We start from the raw sequence: 23,208 nt of genomic DNA, 5'->3' as shown, positions 1-23,208 counted from the left end.
CCTTCTAAGCTATTTACAATTAAGCATGATGGGTCAACTATAAAATTACACAAAGTAGTAAATTTATATAAAATATAAAATAATTATTTAAAACATAAAGGAACATATATCGCATACTTAAAAGAATACTGTCATAACTCATAAAATCGAAATTTTTAGGAGAGAGAAACATGAAAAAAAGTCTCTAAGCTCAAAAAATTAGTTTTTTTTAAAAACCAAGTTTTTTTAAATTATGATAATTATCTATTAGCAATATAAGATAAATACAAATGATTCTTTACCTGTGGTCTGCATAGTACCTATTATTTCTATTTTATCACTTTTATGTTAAAAGTACTGTATTCTTCATTTGTAAAATTTATAATGTGGACTTCAATTTTATATTTTTCATTCGTTAATGAGCCACAACCAATTATTTTGTTTAATCTGTTGTTATGCATTTCAGTAAAGTTTGTTTTGATATATCCTTCTGATACTATAAAATATATTAAAAATAAGAAAAAACAACAATCAAATAAAAATATTTTATTAATAATATATGACATATTATAACAATTTTAAAATTTCTGTTATTAAAATAAGGATATAAACACAAAAATTACCAAAAAGGTCCAAGTTAAATGTAAATGGTCTAATTATATGGTATACATAGAACAGATTAGATAGACTTACTTATACGTTCAGATGTATTAAAAATATCGTTGAACTGAACATATACGGGTTTTGTATCTGTAAAACTCATTGGAATACATTTTCCTTTATTTATAATAATAGTACTTGCTTGAACTTGCAATTCGTATGGCAAATTACCATTATTAAATTGTGCTATTTTTAGAGGTCTTGCCTGGACTTCATTCAAATGTATAATCTATTTATTTATTTAGTTTTACATATAGTGCATAATTATAATTATATATATAGTAGATATTACAGATGCGCATGCTACTTAGTTTTTACTTACTTTTTATTTTTACTTACTTTAATTTACTTACTTATTAATTTTTATTAAATACTTATTTATTTACTTCTATTAAACTTACTTACTTACTTATTTACTTACTTTATATACTTACTATATTTACTTACTTTTATTAAAAAATTAATATAAAAATCAATTAAAAAACAATATAATGCAATTACGATTATTTAAGCTGTTAAAATATAATCGAACACAAAGCAAGCGCAATAAGAGAACTATTCGATATCGCAAAGAATAAGCAAATTTGGTATATCTGAGTATCGATTTTAGACTCTTGTCCTATTACTTGTTGCAACTATCTTAATTTATAAAGTCAAAAGCGAAAAAATATAGTAAGTTTTTTTTTGTAGAACAAAGTGATAAATGTGAAAGAAGAACTTACATGATTAGATTGTATGTGATGCTCGATATTATCAATATCGTTATTCCAAGCAACCACTTGCACACGTTCGCCCATCCCATTATTTACATAAAATTTAAAAAATTTGTATTGTTGTTTCGTTCCAACAAACCGTGGAGATTCAATTCCATCTACAAATCCTATTATTTCACTATAAGAATAAAAATTAACAATTATGTGATATCAGAAATGAGAGATAATATGAATTTTTACTATCATAAAATAAATTAGTTTTATCAGTTTTATTATATGTATGTAACTTTTAATAAACTTCGATAGATTCAAGACTATACATACATATGTATAATTAAAAAAATTTTTTTTAAAACAAATTTTAACAAAAAGAAAGAAATTTAATATATTTACACAGTTAAATTATATATATATATATATATATATATATATATATATATATATATATAATAGAAGATCTTATAACAATATGCTCACAAGGGAACCTCGCGAACTTGAAAATTCTGATTTTAATGAAACTTGGCATAAATGTAGAGGGGGTAAATACATGAATTTAGAAATTTATTGTAGCTGCCCATAAACGGTTTAAAGGGGTGAAACCATTCTTTAAAGATTGAGACATTTTTCGTTTTCTCGATATATCTCGTAAACTAAACAAAATATTAAAAAATGTTTTATACAAAAGTTTTACAATAAAAGTACTTCTATCTAACTACAGTAATTAAATTAAAAAAAAAATTTTTTTAAACAATTGTTTTTTAATTTTTGAAAAAAAAAATTTTTTTTTAAATTTTATTAATGTAGTTAGATAGAGATATTGTTACCATAAAACTTTTGTATAAAACATTTTTTGATATCTCCAATACTTTTCGAGATATATCGGAAAAAGCAAAAATCTGCTCTACGCTATGCACTGAAAAAAGCAGAAGAGAATGAGAGCATGAGAGAATGCGATAGCACCGCGACGGAGAGCGTTAAAAAATATTTTAAAGAAATTTTTTATTAAGGTTTATTTATGATATTGAATGTAATATAAGATACTAAAAATATAATAAAATAAAGTAATATAAAATAATAATATATTGTATAATATAATAATATGTAATAATATAATATAATAATGTCTCACGTGAATGCATGCTGATGTGAGTGAGAGAGAAAAAGTAAATAATATTAATATAATATAGTAATATAATAATATAATATAATATAAAATATTTATATCCAGACTTTTTTGTCCGGATCTATTAAAGAAGATTTCTGGGACATTCCTAAAAGCTTATTAAAGAAACTTAAAAAACTTCGATTTCTACTCCTACCAAATTGTCAAGTAAAAAAAAGAAACGATCTTCGATCTAGATCAAAATTAATGTAATCTATGATCTAGATCAAATGTATGAAAAATGATCTGTGATCTGATCTAGATTTAATATTTTGATAAAGATTTTGATCTGATCTAGATTATTTATTTAATGATCTATTACAACACTGGAAATAAGTAACGCGATATTTTTCATTGCGCATTACTTTTGAAATAAGTAATGCGATATTTTTCATTACGCATTACTTTTGAAATAAGTAATGCAATTTTTTTTATTACGCATTACTTTTGTAATAAGTAATGCGATTTTTTTATTACGCATTACTTTTAAAATAATTAATGCGAGTTTTTTCATTACGCATTATTGTTTTAATAATTAATAAGTAAAGAAATAATTACTTATTAAAAAATTAATAAGTAATGCATTATTTTTTAATTTGCATTTTCATTACCCTGATTTAAAGTATATTGTTGTTCAATGTATAATGCCACTGTTGTGAGCGAAACACTCACAACCAATAAATTTATATTATAGAATAAAGGAAATAAAATATTAAGATAGCTCGCCGAGGAAGGCTCGCTATCACAAGGTGTCAGGTGACACATGCCTCGTGCGCTGCCGGCCGGTCATTGCACTGGGCAACGCACCAGCCACCTTAAAGAAGTAGCGAAGCCAGCTTAGCAACAATCATGCCACCGGAAATGCATACCTGCATTTTGGCAATTGTTGCTAAACTCGCAAATATTTCCCGCGCGCCGGATGCGCGCGGGAATGACCATATATGGTCATGCGGAGGGCCCGATGCCCCCACTAACAATTAAACCCGCGACATTATTTAAGCCGCTGCCGAACAGCGGCCAGCGGGATCAGTAATTGGAAATCAAGCCGATACGTACGGCCCGTACAAGTGTATTAAGAGTTCGGGACTTAGCCGCTAGCAAGCCTCAAGCGAGCAACGAGACGACGCGTTAACTCCGAGTCGCGCGTCGTATCTAATCTATTGTAACACGACGCGGCACCTTCGCCGACCGCAACCAGTGTACAACAACAGAAATAAATCTTATATCAGTTTAAATTAAAATCAGTGAGTGAGTGATTTGAGGACCCTGCCTACAAAGCCGCCTCTTTCCGCGAGTTCTAACTCCTTGGGCAGCAACGAATCCCAAAAAATCTTTTGTCGCACCGCAAGGTACGGCAAAAATATTTTGTTGAACCGCAAGGCGCAACACCACACTAAAATATGTTAATTTTGTATCTAGACATGGATATATCTCTATAACATCCACATACATGGATTTATCAATATAAGAAAAAGATTTTGGACGCGATACTTTTGCAAGATCGACAGAGAGCGAAATAATGCCTTAATTGACAAATCATATGGCCGATTTGGATTGGCAGATGTCGTCGATCTGCATCGACTCTCTGGCATGTCACCGCTAATGGATCCGGACCAAGAAGTCTGGATATAAATATTTTATATTATATTATATTATTATATTACTATATTATATTAATATTATTTACTCTTTCTCTCTCACTCACATCAGCATGCATTCACGTGCGACATTATTATATTATATTATTACATATTATTATATTATACAAAATATTATTATTTTATATTACTTTATTTTATTATATTTTTAGTATCTTATATTCAATATCATAAATAAACCTTAATAAAAAATTTCTTTAAAATATTTTTTAACGCTCTCCGTCGCGGTGCTATCGCATTCTCTCATTCTTTTTTCAGTGCATAGCGTAGAGCAGATTTTTGCTTTTTCCGATATATCTCGAAAAGTATTGGAGATATCAAAAAATGTTTTATACAAAAGTTTTATGGTAACAATATCTCTATCTAACTACGTTAATAAAATTTTGAAAAAAAAAATTTTTTTTTAAATTAAAAAACAATTGTTTAAAAAAATTTTTTTTTTAATTTAATTACTGTAGTTAGATAGAAGTACTTTTATTGTAAAACTTTTGTATAAAACATTTTTTAATATTTTGTTTAGTTTACGAGATATATCAAGAAAACGAAAAATGTCTCAATCTTTAAAGGGTGGTTTCACCCCTTTAAACCGTTTATGGGCAGCTACGATAAATTTCTAAATTCATGTATTTACCCCTTCTACATTTATGCCAAGTTTCATTAAAATATGAATTTTCGAGTTCGCGAGGTTCCCTTGTCAATATATTATGTACGGTATATATGTTTACAGTACGGTAATCAAAATAAAGAAATTATTTCGTTATTTTTGGTAACGTTACAATTTTTTGACGCTAAAAATAAACTTTAAACATTAAAAGATATTTAGATTGCAAAAGTAAATTCTAAAAATGTACGAGAAACAATATACTAATTTAAATATAACAGGTCCGTTCTAATAATATACGAATAATGATATATTATAGAAAATATTATAAGAATATTCTCAGTACATTATTTACGGTACATATGTTTACAGTACGAGTACAGGATATTCGAGTGATATTGTTGCGCTTCCCGTAGCACTCACACTTCCGCACCATCAACACACTCTTCCGCTCGCGAGCGCGGCGGAATAAAAACACGCTTTTGGCAAACAAGAACTTTTATTAACAGCTGCGAACACGTTTACAACTACTCCGAGCACATCCGCATGAGTTGACGTCTCAGGAAGTTCTAAATAAAACCATTTGTTCATACATAACTAAGCAACGCCGTTAGACTCAGCTGACTGAGGCAATCGATATATTGATTTTTCGCGTTAAGCTTGCGCTCACAATGCGCGCAAAGCTCACGCTCGCGAAGCTCGCGTTCGCAATGCTTCCCCCCTTCTTCAGAATTGTCGTCCCGACAATTCAGGGAGAATTTCTTCGAGGAAAACTTCCTGGGCTTAGTTTTCAGACGTTTCTTGCTCTACCCTGAGCCGCAGCCACAGGTTATCGAGCGATGCCTTCTTTTCTTCCACCTGCTGAAACTTCCGCTCATCCTCTTCTTGGAAGTGACCAGCTTTCAGAACGATGCACGGAGTCCCAACTTCCCGAAGCGTAGAACCCATCTTCCTCTTCCCACATTGATGACGTTCCTTTCTTCACAAGAGACTTGCGCCCTTCTTGCTTGCATTTCAGACAAAGGGTGACTTTGTGATCCCCTTCAGTCCCGAAGGACTCCCAAGTCCCCGTCTCGGCATTTGCTCAAAGTCTCACGGGAAAACCACATCCAAAAACCGTGAGCGAGACAGTCTTTTTAGAAGGCGTTCCCTCCTCAGAAGACTTAATTCCTTTTCTTTTCCTTCCGCCTCAGAGTACCTCCGGCCCAAGCGTCTTTAAATTAAAAACTTTAATCTGAAACAAAAAAAGACAACAACAGAACCAACCAGACAAAAGTAATTCTTTCAAAAAAAGAAAATATCTTTATTGCTATTATTTTTTTTGTACGGGCTCCGTTCTCCTAAATAAAAGAATGTCTCTTTGAAAAAGATGCTAGCCTATCTGCATGAACAATCTTCTTTCTGTGCCTCGGCAATCTTTGGATACAGTAAATTACTTCATTCAATCTTTTCAAAATCAAATAAGATCCTTCCCAATTGCTCTGTAATTTAGGAGCCCTTCCAGGTTTCTTTCGAGGATTAAACAACCAAACTTTTTCTCCTATCTCAAAAAGACTAGATCTGGCTTTCGAATCATACCAGGATTTCACCCGCAAAGATTTTACTTTCATCCTATCCCTCGCTTTCTTCTGAATTTCTATTAATCTATTCTTCAGATTCTCAATATATTGACTCCTAGTCTGCGACGACGTTTTTGGAGGATTTCCTAAAAATAAATCTAATGGAAGTCTTAGATCTCTTGCAAAATATAGTTCAGCAAGAGTAACTCCAGTAATTTCATGTTTAGAAGTCCTGTAAGCTAAAAGAAACATTGGAATCCAAGGATCCCAATTCTTCTAATTTTCAGAAATATATTTCGAAAGATAATTTATTATTGTCTGATGCTGACGTTCAACCTGCCCATCAGATTGATGATGCAAAGCAGTTGTACGCGTCTTTCTCACTCCTAGAAGAATCATTAATTCTGCAAATAATTTCGATTCAAAATTCCTACCTTGATCGGTGTTAATTTCTATGGGAATACCATGACGGGAAACAACTTGATCGACGAAAACCCTCGGCTATTGTTCTCGCTCTTGAATTTTTAAGAGGAAAAGCTTTGACCCATTTAATAAAACAGTCAACGATGACGAGAAGATATCTGTTTCCGGAAGAAGTTTTCGGAAGGGGACCGAGAATGTCCATTTGTAATCTTTCGAAAGGTGCTTCAACATTATAAATTTGCAAAGGAGATTTTCCGTTCCCAGGCGGATTTTTTTTTGAAAACACTTCACATGTTCTGCATCAATTTTCGCCATCTTGTTTACAAGAAGCCCCCCCCCCCAAAAAAACGTTTTCGAATCTTTTCCAGGGTCTTATTAATCCCGAAATGACCGCCAGAAGAAGAATCATGAGCTTCCCTTAAAATTTCTTTTCTACGCTTCTTGGGAACAATTAATTGGAAAAATCCTAGATTTTAAATTTGGTGCTTCCCAAATCTTGTAAAGAATTCCATTTTCCACAAACAGAGAATCCCAATAAAACCAATACAAACGCGCAGGATCACCCTCAGGTGAGAATTCTGAGCGAGATGGACGTCTTCCAATTTCTTTTGCTCGGATAACCGAAAGATCAGGATCTGCCCTTTGATCGGCCTGCCATTCCTTCAAAGTTTCTACTGCAAGAATTATTCGGGCTACCAAATTCGGAGGTTCTTCCAAAAATTTCTTCTCAATTTTTTCACAATAAACACAGTCTAAGGAAGCACGTTCACGCCTGGACAAACTATCCGCATTCTTATGAATTTGCCCTTTTCGATGAGAGACCACAAAATCAAATTGCTGTAGCCTCTCCAACCAGCGGGCCAATTGTCCTTCTAAATCTTTAAAGGACATTAACCATTTAAGAGAAACATGGTCCGTGCGAATTAAAAATTTCCGTTGTAGCAAATAATGACGAAATGCTCTCAAGGCTTCAATAATACTTAAAAGTTCGCGACGCGTCACACAATAATTTTTCTCCGTTTTACTCAAAACACGACTGTAATAAGCAATAACTTTTTCTACCGAACCTTGTCTCTGTGAGAGAACTGCGCCAATTCCAATATTTGAAGCATCCGTGTCCAAAATAAACTCTCCTTCTTCCTTTGGAAAAGCAAGAACAGAAGAAGATGATAATATTCGTTTAAGTTCCAAAAAAGTCTTTTGACATTCTTCATTCCAAACGAATTTAATTTGATTTTCAGTTAAAACATAAAGTGGTTTAGCTAAAGTTGAAAAATTTTCAACAAATTTACGATAATAAGAATAAAAACCCAAGAAGCTTCGTAATTGTTTTTTATTATGAGGAATCGGCCAATCTCTCACAGCCGAAATTTTTTCAGGATCTGTAGTAACGCCCTCCGCCGAAATTACATATCCCAAATATTTAATTTCCTTTGCAAAGAAAATACATTTTTTCGGATTAATTTTCAAATTAGACATTTTTAATTTCAGAAAAACCTTTCTTAAATTATCCAACATTTCTGAAAAATTTTCCCAAAAATAATCACGTCATCCAAATAAACTAAACAAACTTTATAAAGCAATCCTTTAAAAATTTTTTCCATTACTCGCTCGAAAGTCGCAGGGGCGTTACACAAACCAAAAGACATAACAGTAAATTGCCATAAACCATTCCCGACGGAAAAAGTAGTCTTTTCTTTATCTTCTTCACGAATTTTAATTTGCCAATAACCGCTTTTTAGATCTAAAGTAGTAAACCAAGAATTATCTGATAAGTGGTCGAGAATATCGTCTATTCTAGATAGAGTGATGTCACGGTAAAAGATAAGAATCTTTTACCGTGACATCATTCAATTTACGATAATCGACACAAAATCTGATAGTCCCATCCTTCTTTCTGACCAAAACTGCAGGAGAGGTCCAGGGACTATGGGATTCCTCAATTACTTCTTGTTTTAACATCTCCTCCAAAGTTTTATTAACTTCCTCTCTCATTAAAAATGGAATTCAACGAGGTACCTGCTTGATGGGGGGGGGGAATCTTTTACATTTATAACATGTTTATAAACATCACAATTACCAGCCACAATATTTTCCGAAAACAACGAACAATTTTCTTTCAAAAACACAGAAAACATTTTTTTTTTATTAACATCCAAATTTTCTAAATTATTCTCCAAGAGTTCTTTTAAGATAATTTGGTTTTCCTTGAAAAACTCCTGATTCTCAAAAATACGAGAGCAAAACAAAAATTTTTTTTTTACAGGATCTTGTTTTTCGAAAAACGATTTGAGAACTTCATCAAAATTAACAAAACTCAAAAAGTCTGCTCCCAAAAGACATTCGTCACAAATTTCAGTTACGAACATAGGAATTTTCTTCGAAAATCTACCTATTTGAATATTCACAAAAACTTTAAACAGAACTGGAACTTTTTCACCAGTAGGATATCTTAAGTTTACATTTTTTGACAAAATTTTTTTTCTTTTATTTTCTAGAAACTTTTTACTTACAATTGAAACATCGGAGCCCGTATCTATTTTAAAAGAACAATTCTTATTTTCTAATTTTCCTTTTAAATAAAAATTCTTAGAACTACTCTTAATTTTATTCAAAATCATTTTTCCTGAAAAAGATTTTGGTGAATTAAAAATTCTAGTCGATCTCACCTTGCTGAGATCAACTAAGCCGCGTTTCTCACATTTTCAGGGCATTCAAATCGAAAATGCCCTACTTTTCCGCAAAACCAACATTCTTTAGAATTAAATTTCCCCTTTTCCCCATTACGACCATTTTCCTTTTTAATAAAATTTTTAGACGCGGCCTTCGACTTTTGCCCGCCAGTTCCCTTTCCGTTATTGTTTTCTTCCCTCGCATCTCTTTTTCCGAAATTCCCCCTGTTCACGAAATTACCTCCCTGAATTACTTTTACCGCTTTAGCTCTTTCAATCGCGATTTTCAGAGAAGTTATTCCTTCTAATTGGAGCGTTCTTTTTACGAAACCGTCCATAAGAGAGGACACAAATTACGCGCAAGTGATCTTGTCCCGAACCAAAAAAGAGCACTCAGGGTAGGCCTGCCGCGCGAGCTTCTCAAGTTCCGCCCGAAAGAAACAAAATCCTCCCCAAACCTTTGTCTCCGATTTGTGAAAAGCGAATAAAAATTCTGGGAATTATGCCCTTTCCCAAAACGTAACTCTAATTTCGAGACCAGCTCAGAAAAATTTACGTTTTCAAAATCTGACACATTTTCTAAAATAGACCGCGCTTTTCCTCTTAGGCACGAAGGGGCATTGTTTTTGTGGAATCCTCCCAAGAATTCGCCCGCGCTATTAAGTCAAACTGAGAAAGGAATTCTCGAAGAGAAACCGTACTATCGAAAGTATCAGGCTTTAACTTATATCCGAGTACCGTGCCCGACGAATTTCATTCGAGAAAAAGTTATTAGAAGGACTTAGCTGTGATGAAGCTCCTCGCTGAAGTTGGAGCTGACGCAGCATTTCCTCCTGTTGCTCGCGTTCTCCGCGCACGCCCTGAAGCTGTTGCACGCTCTCCCGCAGGCGCTGTAGCTCCTCGTCCCGTCGCCGAAACGTTTCAGCGAACTCCTGTTGCTGACGCGCCTGCTCCACGCGCAAGAGACGGAGCTCCTCCAGCAGAGCTTGAAACTCCGGCATAACCGCTCCGATACTTCCCGCAGAGGGAGTCTCAGGGCGTCTTCTCTTTGAAGGAACACGCCGTCCCCCGTCGAAAATCACGTCCGTCGCCATGGCCATTGTCAAGGAAGATCCCGGCTGAGCCCCCAAAAAGTGTTGCGCTTCCCGTAGCACTCACACTTCCACCAACACACTCTCTTCCGCTCGCGAGCGCGGCGGAATAACAACACGCTTTTGGCGAACAAGAACCTTTATTAACAACTGCGAACACGTTTACAATTACTCCGAGCACGTCCGCACGAATTGACGTCTCAGGAAGTTCTAAACAAAACCATTTGTTTATACATAACTAAGCAACGCCGGGGCCGTTAGACTTAGCTGACTGAGGCAATCGATATATTGATTTTTCGCGTTAAGCTTGCGCTCACAACGCGCGCAAAGCTCACGCTCGCGAAGCTCGCGTTCGCAACAATATCATGTGCTATGTGGGACGTCAATAATGGCCACCTCAATATTGACCACGCGTCATTATTGGCAACGTGTCATTATTAGCCACGTCATTATTGCCCACGCGTCAATATTGGCCACGCGTCATTATTGGCCACGCGTCATTATTGGCCACCCGTCAATATTGCCCACGCGTCAATATTGCCCATGTCAATATTAATCAATTTTTTTGTTTAGCGTGAAAAATCGCAAACCCATATGGTGCAGAGAAATGCTTCGTGCGCGCGCGCGCGCGCACGCACACACACACACACACACACACACACGAGGAGTGCAAGGGGGCCTTTGGTACCCCCTTCCGTACCTACCCTGTCCAAGTCTCAAATTCATGTACAGTAGTGACGTGGCCAATAGTAACGCGTGGGCAATAATGTCGAGTGGGCAATAATGACGCGTGGCCAATATTGACGCGTAGCCAATACTGACGCGTGGGCAATAATGACGCGTGACCAATATTAACGCGTGAGTAATATTGACGCGTAGCCAATATTGATGTGGCCAATATTGACGTGGCCAATATTAACGTGGCCAATCCACCCCGTGATCAACCGAGATCGTGGCCAATATTGACGTGTTCAATATTTACGCGGGCAAACGGGATGCTCCCGTTTGGTCCGAGGGCTGGGGGGTCTCACAGGAGTAGTTTAGCCGGGCTGTTGCCCGGCTCCGGGGCCGAACGGCATCTCCGGCAGGGTCTGGGCGTTGGCCTTACGCGTCCTCGAGGACCGCTTCAGGCGACTATACGACGGTTGCCTGATGGCGGGCCGGTTTCCCTCGATCTGGAAGGTCGGCTGGTGCTCCTCCTGAAGGAGGGGCGCCCCGCGGATTCCCTCTCGGCGCATCGATATGCCTGCTAGACGAGGCGAGCAAACTCTTTGAGCCAGTCTTGGCTGCTCGCCTCCAACGGCATCTGGCTGAGGTGGGGCCCGATTTGAACAACGCCTAATTTGGGTTCCACGTAGATCGGTCCACCACGGCGGACGCAATCCTCCGTGTACGGACCCTCGTGGAGGAGGCCGTGTCCCGGGGTGGGGTGGCGATCACGGTGTCTCTTGCAACATCAGCAACGCGTTTAACACCCTGCCCGGGGGCCGGATCCGGGAGACCCTCGAATGGTTGGGAGTGCCTCCTTATCTGAGGAGGGTGGTCGGGGACAACTTCAGTCGCCGATCCATCGGATATGTCGGGCGGGATGGTTCATGGATCACAAAGGAGACCAGTTGCGGGGTTCCGCAGGGGTCAGTTCTCGGACCCATTCTATGGAACCTTATTTATAACTGGGTTCTGCGGGGTTACATCTCTGGGGGGCGCCAGGCTCGTCTGCTATGCGGACGATATGCTTGTGGTCGCCCTCGGGGATGACTGGGATGAGGTGGGCCGGCTGGCCTCCAGGTCACTGGCCTTGGTTGTAGAGGGGATTTCGGAGTTGGGGCTGCGGGTGGCTCTTCACAAGATCGGGGCCATCTGGTTCGCCGGGCCTCGGGTGGGGGGCCCACAGGTGCCTTTCATCATGGTGAGGAGAACCTGGGTCGGGGTCGGGACTTAGATGAAATACCTGGGCCTCGTCCGCCTGGTCTCTCGATTGAGGGCCGTCACCTCCCGTTTGGGAAGGCTGATGCCCAATCTCGAAGGACCGAGGGATGGAGTTCGCCGCCTCTACGCGGGGGTGGTAACGAGCGTGGCCCTCTATGGTGCGCCAGTGTGGAGGGAGGAGTTTATGGTCAGTCGCCCAAATATCCCGCTCTACAGGCGGAGCAGGGCCGGCTGGTTAGTCGGCTCGCATGGGCGTACCGCACCATCTCTTGGAAGGCGTTGTGCACGGTGTCGGGGATGTTATCCTGAACCATCCTGGCGGGAGAGTATGCGGACCGCTTTGAGTGGCGAGTGGCTCTCCGCCGGGATGGCGTTACCCCGACATCGGGGGCGGTTAGGGTCTGGAATCTCCAATCATGGCGGCGCTTCTTGGGCCTCTGGGACGAGGAACTAGTTCGTCCGTGGGGAGGCCTGAAGATCATCGGGGCGATTCGGAGCGGCGTACAGTGCACTTACACACAGTTCAAATGGACACGGTGCTTTTGGACACGATATCTTGCGCACGGTTCAAATGACCACGGTGCATTTGCACACTGTGCATTTGGACACAAAAGAAATTTTATTAAAAATGTACATCAGTTATATGCACGCGTAAAATTTGAACACCGATATTTGCACACGAAAAAATGCCCACCGTTCACTTGGACACGTAAAAGTTGCACATCATTCATTTGCACACCGCTCACTTGCACACCATTCATTTGCACACCGTTCACTTGCCCACCACTTATTTGCACACCAAGAAATGTGCACCGATCATTTGCACACGGAAAGGTGCGCACTGATCATTTGCACACGGAAAGATGCGCACCGATCATTTGCACACGGAAAAATGTGCACTGATGAAATGAATGGTGTGCAACTTTTACGTATCCAAGTGAACGGTAGGCATTTTACGTGTGCATAAAACTGGCGTACATTTTTAATAAAATTTCTTTTGTGTCCAAATGCACAATGTGCAAATGCACCGTGTGCAAATGCACTATGTGCAAATGCACCGTGGTCATTTAAACCGTGCGCAAGATATCGTGTCCAAAAGTACCGTGTCCAAATGCACCGCGTCCATTTGAACCGTGTGCAAATGCATCGCTCCCGATTGGACACGGTCTCGATTGCACACCGTCCCGATCAAACACCGACCCGATTGCACACGGACCCGAATGCGCACCGACCCGTTTGCACACGGACCCGATTGAGCACCGACCCATTTGCACACGACCCGTTTGCACACGGACCCAATTGCACACGGACTCGATTGCGCATCGACCCGTTTGCACATGGACTTGACTGCACACGATACGATTCCGCATTGCAGATAGTACATGGGTTAGCGACTTGGACGGGTCGGGTGCGGGAGGAGGGGGCGAGGCCCCCGTTGCACTCCCCCCGTGTGTGTGTGTATGTGAGTGTGTGTGTGTGTACAAAGCATTTTCTGCATTACATGGGTTTGCGACTATAAAATATGTATAAGAAAAAAAAATACTCATAATAAATATTTTATACGTATTTTTGTCTTAGTGTGCCAGATATAAAAACTTATGATAAATATTTATAAAAAAATTAAAAATAAATATTTATTTTATTATAATTTAAAAATATAAAAAATATTTCGAATTTATATATCATAAATATTTTTCAGTACATTTAAAAAATATATTTTATATATTGTTAATAATAATTTTTGTATTATTTCTAAATGGTTTATGAAAAATGATTATATAACTTTTAAAAAATATTTTTTAAAAATAAATTCGTAATATATATATGAAAATTTAAGCTAAATTTTCTGTGCTATCTAGGTTGTTTTTGCATTATTCTGCGATGCGAAATCGTATCGTGTGCAATCGAGTCCGTGTGCAAACGGGTCGGTGTGCAATCGGGTCCATGTGCAATCCAGTTCGTGTCCAATCGGGTCCGTGTCCAATCGAGTCCGTGTCCAATCGGGACTGTGTCCGATTGGGATGGTGTGCAATAGAGACTGTGTCCAATCGAGTCCGTGTCCAAACGGGTCCGTGTGCAAACGGGTCGGTGTGCAATCGGAACAGTGTGAAATCGGGTCCGTGTGCAAACGGATCCGTGCGCAATCGGGTCCGTGTGCAATCGGGTCGATGTGCAAACAGGTCGTGTGCAATCGGGTCAGTGCGCAAACAGGTCCGTGTGCAAACGGGTCTGTGCGCAATCGGGTCCGTGTCCAATCGGGTCTGTGTCCAATCGAGTCCGTGTCCAATCAGGACTGTGTCCGATCGGGACGGTGTGCAATCGGGATTGTGTTTAATCGAGTCCGTGTCCAAACGGGACTGTGTCCAATCGGGAAATACTACTGTGTCCAATCGCTTATGTGCGCAATCGGGCCTCACTCCAAATCCACACCTAGTCGTATGACAAGCACAATACGTCTGTTTATTTCAAAGTCGCTATTTATTAATGGTCCTGAATTAATCGAGCGCGTTCCACTGACATATCTAGCAGCAATTTTTAATTCAAGCCCCCAAGAGGGCACGTCTCGAAAAAGTTAGTATTCCTCTTGCAATTACGACATATAACGAACTCTTAAATTGCTGTAAATACGAGTGAGTCCCAGATGCACACAGTAACAAACGGACATCAACAATCAAATTTTATAAATTTATCCTAACCCTAACCAATCCAGCAATCTAATTGGTGATATCCGTTTGTTACTGTGCGCATTTGGGGCGCTCTCGTAAATACGCTTACAATACGAACTCGATAATACGATAAAAATGATTTAACTTGACGACTACATCTTCAGCTGTTGCCGTTGATATTTTTCGTGCGGTCGCATTGTCTTCAACAAACTCGTCGCCTCTCTCCAAAAACTGATTGCCATGAAACTTCCGTTTTTTTCGGCCTTGCCTCGTGTTGCAGCTGCTCTGCTTTGTTTCGGATAAGTAGACATTTTTTCGAATATATAATTAATCAAATACACGAGCACTGTAAACTGTTTACTTACGAAGTAAACACAACACCACGTTACGTTCACGCTCGACTAATGGTTATTGTTCGGGATTCAGTATTTACTGAGCTCGCACCGTCACGTCAGATGGCAGCAGTTATCATCTTCCGCGTAGATCACGGAGCGCCGCGGCATGTGCGCTAGCGCGTGCGCAGCGCCATAATTCACTTCGTTTCTTGTGCTCTATGGTGGCGGTTCACGCTGTATTTCGTGCGATCGTTTCAATGTAGTTTTGTGCTCAAGTCTATTCGTGGGATCTTCAAATACCTGCTCAGAGATTGCTCAAGGACTCATTCAGGAATTAAGAGAGACTCATAATTATCGCTCAGGTACATCATCATCGAGGAACTCACGCTCACCACGCTACGCGCACGCCGGCGCCGCGTGATACCGGCTTACGGGCATCATCATCACGACCGGTAACAGATTAATATAATCTCTCAGTGTAAGTGATCAAGACATTATTCTCATCCAGACATTTCTTGTGCTCCTTAAACTGTAAACACGTGTAATGTGTATCAATTGAGATCTGTGATAAATATACGATACGACTCGGACATCACGATGAGTCCATGTGACACGTAATCGCATTGCATTTTATTTAACACCTGTTCCACGAATGTCCTCTCACCCTGCTTAACATCTTCAGGGGTTAACCAGCAAACTATTCGCCGAGTCGCGAACAGTTATATTCGAAAAGTTATGTCGAACTATAGTCATCTGCACGCTCAGTTGCTTTAGAAATACTAGAAGTGTGCACGTAAATATTATTACGCCTTTGGGAACATTTAAAGGCGAAAAAATGGTAGAAAGTGTGCGCCAGGCGCCCTGCTCTGAACCGTTCGGAAGCGCTCGGGACACGCTGACGTTTGGCACTTATTTTGAACTGTTCTGGTGTTTATTTATACTTGGGGCCTTAGAAATATGTTCTCTGGATAGAATACTATCGATTTAAGCAATAAAAAAAGTCGATTTTTTTGCCTCTGAACCCCTTTATCTTCTTAATGCTGTAAATGAGATTTTATTAAGGAATGTGAAAACTTGAAACAATGATAATGCAATTATTATTAATATAATATATTGACAATTAAAAGAAAAAAATTATTTTATTTACAACATTTCGTCATTTTATTATTTTTCAAATAAAATTAGTAGTAATAATAATTTATATATTATCGTTTCAAGTTCTATGTTTTTTTCTATCGTCATATAAATTTAAATGTTTTTGTATTGATTTTACCACAAGCGATCATTTTGACATGTTTAACCTTTAAATATTTATATATATAAATTTTGTAGGACCGTGATACATAATATAAAATATTATTGCTTGAAGATATATTATGTGAAAATAATTAATGTTTAATATACTTCGAAATCCATTTTTTATTTTGCTGGTCAACAATGACGATTCAGCGACAGCGCTAAATATTAAACAAATTGAACTTCCTTTCTTTGACGCTAGCGTCAAAGCGAAACCACGTGACCTATCTCGACGCTCATTTTCAGCGTCTTATGAATTGGCACCTTTACACCCCAGTAATAAACACTAACGTTCTTTAATCAATTACTGCTTGTAAACTCATATGTTTATGCATCTGTCAATAATATCCTGTAAAATTTCGTGCCAAATTTGCCTAAATGCTTTTGCCAATTTATTAATCAGCATTCAAAAGTGTAGACTTTCAGCTTTCCATTGTTTTTTTTTGCCTAGCGCTCTACGTTGATCTATTCACGAGTAAGTGATAAAAATCAAAATAATCATTTTTTTCTTAAAATTACAATAATTTAGTCAAAAAAATTGCATAACAATGAACAATTTTTCAAAATAAAGAGAGGATCCCGTTATGCAAGATGCAAATAAGAAATTCTCTATAATTTTTTCACTCAAGATGCAACAAAGCAAAGTTGCATTAAAAATTTTCATTTTAACGGGTCATCTTCGTCCTTGTGCCACGTTGGTAAAAAAAAGATAACCGAAAAAGCCAAACGCATTTGAAAAAAGTTTCAAGCTTTAAAACGCTTTTTAAATTTTGTTTCTGCGATGATTTTCCGCTACGTTCCAGCGGTTTTAGAATATGAAGCATAAATTTTCGGTATACGAAACGTGTTCCCTATTTTTTTTTGTAGTATATGTAGGATTAGGCTTTCCGTGTCTTTTTTTAAATTAAGATTTTTAATTAGCATTTTATTTAACACAATTATTTCCTTTTTGACATATTTAATCGATTTGTTAAAAAACGACTTAAGATATTAAAATATCGTAACAATAATCTGGAAAACTCAGGAGTTAATAAAAATATCGACTTAAGAAAATGTTTAATTTTACCTTATGTAAAAGGCAAAAGCGAAAGTATTAGCCACTATCTAAATAAGTTTGAGTTAGGCGTTATTTCCGTGTCACAAAAAATTATATTTTTCTTTAATTAGAAGAGGCAAAGATAAAATCGAATCTTTGAAAAACACAAATGTAGTATCAAGTTAGTTGTAATGATTGTTCTGCGTCATATATCAGACAGACAAAAAGAAATTTACAAACGCGCATGAAAGAACACATGAATAATATTAAAAAACACGATAATCTCCAATTCTGTGGTTAGCATACATCGTCTATCGAACAATCACAAATTCAGTTGGACAACACGTATGTTACATAGTGGAATACACCCAAAAAAGAGAGGTAGCCAAAATGTTTTTTTATAAAAAAGACTGTTAATACTATTTCTATCTAAAAAAGTGCATGTAAAGTTGATTGCTTTAATCTCTCGAAATTTATTATTATCGCTTTTCCGCGATATCGATTGGTTACTTACTTTGTGTTGCAAGAGCAGCTGTCATTGTAATTGAATTTTGACAGCTGTCAAATTCGTCTAGATATTATCTATACAATTATTGTTGTAATTTATTATTAAAAAGTAAAAAGTAAAAAGTTAAGCAACACGCACTAAGCACGCGTCTGTGGTGTCTGTTAATTAAAAAAAAGAACACGAAGAGCCTAAATTCTATATATAATATAGTTATCAAGGATACATAATTTGTTTACTGTTTACCGATTTAATATTCTTGTACACTCTATACGTTACTTGTCTGTTTTATATTAGTCTCACAATTACTGTGCTTCAGTTATAACGTACTTGTTCTACCGTTTTTCGTTTTCTGACGAGCTAATTTAAATCTAACTACATTAGTTAAATACGTTTGGTTTAATAATTACGATGTACAGTTCTTTATTTGGTAAAACTCATTGTTACTTTTTTATTTTAATTTGAAGCATGCGTTTATTCTTTATTTTATAACATTTAATAAAGGCCCAAATCCAGGGCGAAAACGAATAAATATTAATTAAATAAATAAATGCCAGAGTCGGCTTTTAATTGTGAACCTGATCGTTAAGTTTTAACTTAAAATATTAATTTATTAACAAGTAAACGATTCCAGCATTCTCTTATTATCTATTAATGGCGACAGGAAGTTTCAATCTTTATATGAAAATTATATTATAACTTTTTTATTGTTTGAAGTGTCCGAAATGTCCAAACTCGGTGCTTACGTTCTTTTAATTTGACCGTTTGAAGAGTTCAAACGGTTTATGATTAGTTCAAATCTCTTTTTTCAGTTTTAATCTTACTTAATATCGCTTAACTAGGCATTTACGATACAACCCTGGTGAAAATGTAAAATCGGAGCGTAAGTCGCATATAAAGGGAAAGTAATAAAAGCGTTAACAAACCTTCTACGAAGCGTAAATTGAAACAATGAAATGTAAAAGAAATGTTAACGCTTCTATTATTCTCCCTTTACATTCGACTTACGCTCTTATTCTCCCTTTACATTCGACTTACGCTCTTACTCTCCCTTTACATTTGACTTACGCTCCGATTTTACATTTTTACCAGGGAACCAACGTGTCAATTATAACCGCGCGTTTCACTCGGTCACTTGTATTGATCAACTTTGGTGTCTGAATAACATACATAATAACGCGTTTGTTATCGATTATTTCTTGCTTGACCAGTCCAGTCAACGATAAGTCAGTCGAACATCAAGTCTACTATTGAACACCCTTTAAAACTATTGCGTTCCGCGTGATTTAGATTAAACAACTAATCCTTATTTGAAAACAAATTGCTATGAAAATTTGTGAGCGGAATATATCGAGACGTTACATTATAATATTAATTTAATAAGTAAAATAAGCAGGTGTTAGCGAGCAAGAACTGCAAGATTCATACACGACGTACTCAAACGTAACGTCGTCGAAAATAACATAAATCGTGAGTTTTGTTTTAAAGTATTAAACTGTTAACGATCACAACTTATCAATCTGCCGTCGCACATCTATCAAATAATCGGATACGATTGGAACAGTCGGATGTTATGTTATGAAAATGAATAGGTGCCAATAGATGAGATAAATTTTTAATCTGCATGCTACGGCAGATAACTGTGCGAATGTCGCAGGATAAATATGGCACGAGCCTTTTATGAACGTAGAAATGACTTCGAACTTGGAAACAATAGCGACAGTAACTCATACTTTAAGCTGTACGTATGCACAACTGAGTATCGTCTGCATCGGTGTTGTTTGCAGCATCGCTCCATAGTGCAACGGCGAGCACCACGTCATCTTTTGGAAGCCTGGTACTTTTGGCTAGGCGTTGCTTTACGCGTTGTTTCTATCATTTTTTCGGTGAGCACACTTTAAAAATGTATTATGTATTAACTAAAGTGTTTGGCTACGGATATCAATATCAGTCTACTTTTTGAATAGAAGATATGACGATTCGTTTTGAAATATTGATAAATTGCAGGATTGGGAAAATTACTTTTTAAAAGTAACGCGTTAATGTTACCGTTACATTCGGTAAAAAGTAATTCATTATCATTACTCGTTACTGATTGTAAAAAGTATTAAAAGTATTGTAAAAAGTACTTAAAAGTAACGCTGAAAATATCGTTATTTTTTGTTACTTTTTTTAAATTCTAAGATAGGATTAAAGGGTGCTTTGAGAAAGGATGTAAATTAAAGATAAAGTAAAGAGATATTTATCTTGAAATATTTTCAGAGTTGGGGATAGTAATTAGTTAAAAAATTGAAAGTTAATTATAAGATTAAAAACATTTGATTTAATTTAATTAATTTTAAATGATTTACTTTTTTATTTTAACAAAGTATTTTTGAAACGTATAAACTTTAACGTATTAACTTTATTCCTAAATTAAAAATTTCATTTGGGCGAAAGAAAAAAATTATAAAATAAAAATACATTCCTGCATGAAAATAATTTTTTTTGTTATCTTATATAATTAATATTATAAAAACATAATTTACAAATAAAATATTAAATATATGTGATGATCGATATTGTAATGAATTGGTAATTTGATTTCAATTAATTATATAGCTTTTTAATTAAATATAAATAAAGCTTCTTAAAATTAAGTTTTACTTTAACTTGAGTTAAATTAATCTTAACGTAACTTTAACTGACAAGGGAACGGACAGAACTGTCCCTCACCGATTTTAATAAACTTTAAATATGTTATAGAAGATAAATAAATATTAGACCGATATTTTTTTAACCGTGTATCTCGACGTTTAGGAGTTGAAACCACCTCTCGAAAATAACGCATTTTTTCATTTTTGACAAATATCTTTGAAAATATAAGGTTTATGAAAAAATGTTCTATACAAAAGATTTATTTTATACTCTTCACAATAATATATTTATATTTTTCAAAAATTTCAAATTTTTTAATTTACCCTACTCTCACGCCGTTTTTTCAACATTTTAAAAATTTTGTAAGGACAAAAACTAAAGAGAATTGAAAACAGAATCCGTTCATGTATAATAATATATAGGTTCCATCATTCTTAATTATTGGCAAAACAAGATAATAATCTCGTGCTATAGGCTGCGCTAGAAATTGCATTATTTTTTTTAGTTGCGTCACATTCAATAAGTGCCTCTCCTGAGTATACTTTTACATTAAAACATAAAAACGGATTAATCTTAAGTACATAATACCCAACGTATTACACGATATAAAGCATAAATGCATATATGTATATAACTAAAGTAGCATATATGTATATACGTATGTGCGTACGTAAATTTTATTGTTACAAATGCGAATGTAGATATAAAGCATTAATATAAAGCAAAATATTTTTTTATATTTAAAACTGCAAAAACAATATATTAAAGTATATAATATTAAGAGAAAAGTATAAAATATAAACTGCAATAACTATTTGCATAATTATATTATTTACACCTCACATAGAAATGAAACCTCCAATAGACGTCTATTAGACGTTTGCCATGGAAGTTTGAACTTCCAGTGGACGTCCATTAAACATCCAATATAGAGCCATTAGAAATCCACAGTTCCGCATTGCGTACGTCTAATAGTCCTCCATTAGACGTCGTCAAAGAGGTCTATTAGACGTTGTGTGGATTATTAATAGAGGCTTTACGGAACCTCGGTGGATGACGGATGTTTCGTGGATCATTAGTAGATGCTTTATGGAGCCTCGATAGATGATTGACGAAATAAAAATTAAAAATAAAAATTTCTTTTTTTTTTATTATTTTTATCAACAGTACATACTAAATTTAGGACAAATTTTTATTAATTAATTAAATTTAAATTATATTATTTTATTTTATTCTTACTTGCCGCTGATAGGTTTTGAACCCGGGACCTTAGGATTACGAACCTTGTACTCTCTCTGCTACGCCAATTTGACTCAACAACATGGGTACTTGTTATTGTCTACCTATACCTATATGTTATAAACTGACGCAATTATATATATTATTTTTATAAAAGCAATTAAATTTTGCAGAACATATTAAAAATAAATAGGATTAATTTATTTACTTATTAATTTCATTGTTAAATTTATCTTTTTACATAACCTTAATAATTTGATGGAAATTGCGATCTATTTAGCATTAATACTTTGAAGCGTTCAAATGGTTAATTAGATGGTTAACTACCCACATAGAAATTGGCATCCAGTGGATGTCCAATGGACGTCCATTAAACCTTCATAGATCCATGGGACGTCTATGTCCATGCTGGAAGTCAGATGGACGTCTATTAGAGGTCTAGTAAACTTCCTTAGCTCCATTGGAGGTTTACCTACATGGCAGAAGTTAGATAGACGTCCATTAGGGATCCAGTAAACTTCCATGGCTCCATTGGAGGTTTACCTCCATGGTGGAAGTTAGATAGACATCCATTAGGCATCCATTAAACATCCATAGCTCCATTGGATGTTTTCTTCCATGGTGGAAGTTAGATAGACGTCTATTATGGATCCACTAAACTTCCATAGCTCTATGGAACATTTACTTCCATGGTGGAAGTTATCCAAACAACACGCTTGTCAGAATGAAAACTTTAAGAGAACTTTTTAAAGAAAACATTTAGATATTGATATTTAGATTAGCTTAGATACTGAAATTATTCGCCCGTGTCGTGTGCAAAATGTATATATACATCCGAATAAATGTATTTTCAGACTCATTAAATGAAATTATATAATTATATTATCTTTATTATCAGAGCGTGCTTTGTGCATATAGTGTAAATAATATAATTATACAAATAGTTATTGCAGTTTATATTTTATACTTTTCTCTTAATATTATATATTTTGATATATTGTTTTTGCAGTTTTGAATATAAAAAAATATTTTGCTTTATATTAATGC

At 36.1% G+C, this 23,208-nt stretch overlaps 1 protein-coding gene across 1 annotated transcript; it reads right to left on the bottom strand.

The window, feature by feature from the left end:
* Positions 1–241: 241 nt before the first annotated feature.
* LOC105839978 lies at positions 242–5,257 on the bottom strand. Its single transcript, XM_036283076.1, has 4 exons — positions 5,120–5,257; positions 1,362–1,530; positions 673–868; positions 242–475 (listed from the first exon to the last, which is right to left on the bottom strand). The coding sequence occupies exons 2-4, from the start codon at positions 1,434–1,436 to the stop codon at positions 309–311; spliced, it is 438 nt and encodes a 145-aa protein (XP_036138969.1). The 5' UTR covers positions 1,437–1,530; positions 5,120–5,257; the 3' UTR covers positions 242–308.
* Positions 5,258–23,208: the final 17,951 nt, after the last annotated feature.

The sequence above is a fragment of the Monomorium pharaonis genome, chromosome 2, assembly GCF_013373865.1.
Source record: "Monomorium pharaonis isolate MP-MQ-018 chromosome 2, ASM1337386v2, whole genome shotgun sequence".
Taxonomy (NCBI): Eukaryota; Metazoa; Arthropoda; class Insecta; order Hymenoptera; family Formicidae; genus Monomorium; species Monomorium pharaonis.
The sequence above is the reverse complement of the archived record's forward strand: the minus strand, read 5'-3'. Positions and strand labels throughout refer to the sequence as shown.